Source organism: Takifugu flavidus, chromosome 14, assembly GCF_003711565.1.
Source record: "Takifugu flavidus isolate HTHZ2018 chromosome 14, ASM371156v2, whole genome shotgun sequence".
Classification (NCBI taxonomy): Eukaryota; Metazoa; Chordata; class Actinopteri; order Tetraodontiformes; family Tetraodontidae; genus Takifugu; species Takifugu flavidus.
The window spans coordinates 8,323,018-8,328,778 of record NC_079533.1 but is presented as its reverse complement, the minus strand read 5'-3'; the positions used below and the strand labels follow the sequence as shown (position 1 = coordinate 8,328,778).

Here is a 5,761-nt window from a genome sequence, read left to right as displayed (position 1 = left end):
AAGAGTGAGAGAGAGAGTCTGATGGAAGAGAAAGAAAGGAGGAGAGAGGGGTGAGCCAGCCCTCTTTCAGGCCAGTCAGGCGGCGCACAAGCAACGTCGTTTCCTTGTTGGTTGCTCCTCGTCACCACCCCCCCCCCCCAGACTCTCATCTGCAGACCTCCGCTGCACAGCTGTACGCGTCACTCCGAAAACACGCGTTCAGAAGGAGCGACAGGGTGCGTTTCCATGGAGATTTGGTTGATCCGGTTCCAAATGACCCGTATCTGCTCAACACCGAAGACAGGGATGAAATGTGCCTAAGCACGTGGGTCCTAAGAGCTTGTTAAACTTTTAGCATTTACTCAATGATTTACATAGAAGATTTTTTAAAAACCAACTGCAATTGTTATAGCAGTAATTCCATAACATCATAATTAAGAGTTCAGCTATGTTAATATATGTTTATTAAATATATGAAATTCCCTCGACCGATATTTTTTGATAGTTTGTTCCCCTGAAATCTATATCTCGCAACTTCTACTTAATTATAGAGGTACCTTTAAGTATTTATAGCAAATAAAGGTAAAATAATAATAATAATAATAACAATAGTAATAATAATAACAATACTACTACTACTAATAATAATATTCAAGTGATTGGTGGATACATGTGACTAAACGAGGGGCAGAGAGCAGCCTCACCCTCACCCTGTGCGAGCCGAGTCACTTCCTGTCAGCGAGTGAGAGTGTTTCAGCTTCCGGCATTGAGGAAATGACCACACTGGCTGACAACACACACGACATGACCGCTCCATCACAACTAAATGCCAAAACCAACCCAAATCTTCACCTTGACCCAGTTCTGACCAAGTCTGGAAGCTCATCTGGAGGCTAGAGCACTAAGATTTACACCTTCGACCGCATCCCTCACACCAACAGGCCCTATCGGGGTTAAAGGTCACTGACATTTCCTCAGCAGCAGATCTACAAGGACATCTAAGATATCTTCACCTTTACAGGATTGGTTTGTTTTTTAATTTTTAAAATTTCCCTCAATTGTGGACAACTATGAACAATTCATTTTTGTCCCATTGTTGTCCTGTCACTCGTTATATGTAGAACAAATCTATTATTCATTCATCAGTTTGATTGTTCTCATTTCAGCACATAAAAGCAGCTTTGTGGCTAATTGGGGGAGCTTGTGTCACATGTTGCCTTCACAGGCTTCAAGTTAAGCTTGAAACTGTGCATCAGTGCACTAATATTACATTAGAAACCAGAGAGACGCTAAAATAGAGCACAGCTGCATCAGGAAAACCTGCCATGAATGTGTAATAAAACAAAAGAAGTGTGGATGAAACTGTTATTTCCTCTCTGCGGGCTGGAAGCGTCTGCAGCGACATGTTCCGATGTGCCTCGCCGAGGCTCCGTCCACGGCACGTGCTTCAACGATGCTCAGTGTGTTGGAACAAGCCTGCATCCATCCCACCGTCGGTGTGTAATTACTACTTCCCTTGCTACTGTAATGACACCAACATTCCAGCATTGCATCCAAACAGAATCAGGGTGCAGGCGGGAAGCAAGAACCGACACTCAGGTCTCATCACCACCGTCGAGCCTTAATTTATACGACACTGATGGCGGTATCTTTACTAATCCCGGTGAGCTCGAAGTAATAACTCGTTATCTTCTCATGAACTATGAAAATGACACAAAAATGTCACAATGACCACAAATTATTTGTAGGTCTTCAGTGTTTTAGTTTGTAACGCCAGCAGGAGTCCAAAATGACTGGTTTGTGCGAGCACAACTGTGATTACGCAGCATCAGGAGATAAGACGTCTGCGTTAGGCGTGTCCACCGGCTGTGTGGCGACGTGTCCGTCGGCCCGAGGTCTCCCCGGCAGGAACAGCAGCCTTTCATCATTAATGTTAACACAATAAACAGCCAAAGTTAAAAAGAAGCCAAAAAACCAACCATAAACAATGTCCTTTAATATAGTAACATGGTAACAAGATATACATGATGTCAGGGAATATAATCAGAACACAGAAGCATAGAAAGTTTTAAGTTTCACAATTAACACCGACTGTTCAGCCTCCCAACAAACCTCATTTCAGTTTCACCCACATGCAACAGCCCCAGAGGATGGACACAGACGCACCTCAGCCTGGCGAGGCCCACCTCAGCACTGACGGTCACAGACCTAAAGTGCTCCCGGGCCTTGGAAACGACTCACGCTTGTCTGCACACACAGTCGTAACATGGAGATCATTGGAGGACACGAGGGGAGAGGCAGAGCCTCACAGAACAGCCTCGTGTTCTGCCCCAGCTCCAGATGTTATGCACCTGTACACAATTGCATTAAATGGTTAGCATTTAATTCCCTATACATTTTAAATAAAAAAACATCTTCGCTAGACATTGAGATTTCAAAGCTAACCCTTAACTGGATAAAGTAAAAAAAACTATTTCTTTATTTACAGAGGCAGAAACATGAACGTGCACCGACGTGCACGGACGCGCATCTGCCAGGCATCACTAATAATCAGCTGATAACAACAAGTACTTTATACACATTAAGAAAAAGAAAGGCTAAAATAGTTCCAGCACACAACCAGTTTTATAAAAAGTTTAGATGACTGTTTAGTTCATTTACACGCTGAGAGAGTCTTTCCCCTCACACAGTTCACCTCTAGAACCTCTCCACCCCGGCGACAGTCGCGTGGAGACAGAAGCAGCCGCTACATGTGAGCTTCCTCTGCATAATGATGAGAAAATTGGTAACAAAGACACAAAAAGGTCAGTGCTCCTGCTCGTCTGTGTACACACGAAGCACGAAGCCACTGGCTTGATGCTGCGCTGCATCACAGAGACAGACAGATCCAATAGAAGCGTCAGTCCTGATGGGAACCGTCTGCAGCAGCAGCAGAGCAGCATCAACAGCATCAGAGCAGCAGCCGCAGCTGCAGAGCAGCATCAGAGCCGCAGCAACAGCAGCAGCTCAAGGGTGGGTGTGATGCATTTGCAACTTAAAAACCACCGAACCTGAAACCGTTTCTAACGTCACTTTGCAAGAGGCCTTTTAAAAACTTGGTGAACCTCGATCCCCCCCGTGCTGAGAAGAATCCGTCCGCCGCTGCCGCTGGTGCTTTGACAATGTCCAGAAGTGTCAGTGCTGCGCTGCAGGAAGTGGTTCAGGTTTGTTTTTGTGAGTGATAAACATGGGAGCATGAGTAACGACCCAAAGGGCACGATGCTCTGCATCATCGTGGCAGTTTCAGAGCAGACGGATGCTCCGTTTGACCTGTTCCCTTCAGCGTCCTCTACACACAGTCCGCCACCGAGCTGTCCTCCTCCTCAGCTCCCCACTCCCCGAACCTCATCTGAGGCGATGGGGCCGCCGGGTGGAGATTGTTCATGTCGTCGATGGCGTCCGGGTCGGTGTCGTCGCTGGCGCCGATGCCCATGTGGCTGCTCTCCTCGCGGTGCGTGCGGATGTGCTTCCGCAGCGCCGCCGGCTCCTTGAAGGTGCGGTTGCAGAAGGGGCAACAGCAGGGCCGTTCCCCCGTGTGGATGAGCTGGTGGTGCTTGAGATGCTGCAGGCGGCTCAGGCGCTTCCCGCAGATGGCGCACACGTACGGCTTCTCGCCCGTGTGCGTGCGCCTGTGCTTGCGCAGACCGTCCAAGTGGCGGAAGCAGTTCCCACACTCGGAGCAGGAGTACGGCTTCTCACCCGTGTGTATGCGCAGGTGAGTTTTCAACGCCCCCGACTCGCGGAAGCGGCGCCCGCAGACGCCGCAGGGGTACGGTTTCTCTCCGGTGTGGATGCGGATGTGTTTTTTGAGGCTGGAAATTAGACGGAAAGTCTTCCCGCACTCCAGGCAGTGGTGCGGGCGATCTCCCGAAGGCTCGCTCGCCGCGTCGGGTGCTGAGGTCCCGCCGCGTCCTCCGCCCTTCCTGGTGAAACACTGTCCACTCTTCCCCTTCCAGAAGTCCGGGACAAATGCTTCTGTCCCTCAAGATCCCCCTGTTGTAAGGCACCGCAGTCTCTGGCAGCTCGCGGATGACGCAGAGCTTGAGTGTAGGAACGCTGGGAATCCTCGCTCCCAACCTGAACGTAGCTGATGTTAGCCACACTGTGGGATGACTGATCCCCGTCCACAACCCTGTTGTCAGTGCGTAACCCTTCCTTCCTGGTGGGTGGACAAGAGCCGGAGATTGCTCCCTGCTCCTCTTTGATTTCAAACCTGGGCACAGTTCCCTGAGACTGCCTGTCATCTAAACACAAATGTGGACGTTAATTCCCAACATACAGCGAATGGTTGTAAAACACAGAACAACAGACACAGAAGTTGCATATCTACCTGGTCTGCTGGAATCTGAGCACATATGGGATGTGTTGGATCCAAAATCCAAAGGGTGATTAGTCACAGAGCCATCAGGTTGGATTGAAAGCTGACACATTTTGTAGTCATCTCTTGGTTCAAATTCATGGAGGGAATCTTCCACGGGGGCCCCCATGCCCATATCGACACTAGCTCCATTCACATTTCGGGCATTCTGATGATCACGATCCATTCCTTGAGTTATTGAAGCCATGGAAGACATAGATGGGGCAAAAACAGATTGATTGATGGACTGAGGGCCCGTGTATGAGACCTGAAGCTGATCAATGAGCTTCTGAGCGCTGCACAGACAGTCCTGCAAAGTCTTCAGCTCCCTCTCAGACACTTCGAGGCGCACTTTGAGTCTCTCGTTCTCTTGTTCCTTGTGCAGCAGCTCTTGTTGAGTCTCATTAAGCACAAGAACCACTTCTCCCAAAAGAGTATCGACTGCTGCGGACATCGCGGTTTGAATTGTCGGAGCGAGACGTGTTTTCAACGACGTTACCGTCAGGCTACCCTGCGGAGCTACATACACAGACTTGTCTACTTTCCGATCATAACACGACTCCATGGCGCTCCTATCTATGATGGTCTGTTTACGGTTGCCGCTGGGGATCGAGCTGCTACCGCTAGTTGATGACGAGGTATCCATATTACCTGCATAACTGCTTCTCCTGGAAGTCATTATTATAATGCCGTTAGCTAGCCTTATTTCAAATAGCTAACGTCAACAAGCTAGCGTTCAGTCTATCAATAACGTGAGTAAAACACCAGTTGGGCTAACGTGTTATTTATTAAGCCGAAAACGAAAACTTAACAAATGGTTATTTCAAAAACTACATTTGTCTGTTAATCTAGCCTGGCTGACAAAAACAACCCTAGAATGCGACTCTTCGCTGGGCCTGGCTCCGCGTGCTAATATTAGCCGGTTAGCTTTAAGGTTGACATCCAGTAAATTATGTCTTTCTGCTAAAACCGAGACTCTACTGGAGAAAGGACTCGTGTGTTTGTAACGCAGATGTTCAAATCCGTAAATCAGGAGTGAAAACCTTCCTGCTTCGCGGCTATGACTCTCCCATGTCCAGCGTTCCTTATACTGTAAACTGAGGCCCGTCGCGCCAATATGACGTCACCAAAGAAGGTCCGAATAACGTGTTTGGATTTATCCCTGGAAGTGTTCTTGTAGGGAGGGATGCACTTTTTTGGGGGGGCCAAATTAACATAAACTTCTCTGATACGATTAAATTGTGTATTTCTGTGTTAACCGACATCCAGAGATAATGAATACATTCATCTACCAAATGATTAAATGTGTCGTTAATCAAATCTCGACTTGCAGCCGAGATTTTATACCATTTGTTTCAGAGAATATCTCATATTACTATGCCTGAA

The 5,761-nt window shown here is 47.9% G+C and overlaps 1 protein-coding gene across 1 annotated transcript; it reads right to left on the bottom strand.

Moving 5' to 3' along the window:
* Positions 1 to 1,958: 1,958 nt before the first annotated feature.
* si:ch1073-224n8.1 (zinc finger protein 90 homolog) lies at positions 1,959 to 5,509 on the bottom strand. The gene is given in 3 exon segments (XM_057054281.1): positions 1,959 to 3,915; positions 3,918 to 4,262; positions 4,349 to 5,509. Coding segments are annotated over 3 exon segments (1,659 nt in total). The 5' UTR covers positions 5,055 to 5,509; the 3' UTR covers positions 1,959 to 3,307.
* Positions 5,510 to 5,761: the final 252 nt, after the last annotated feature.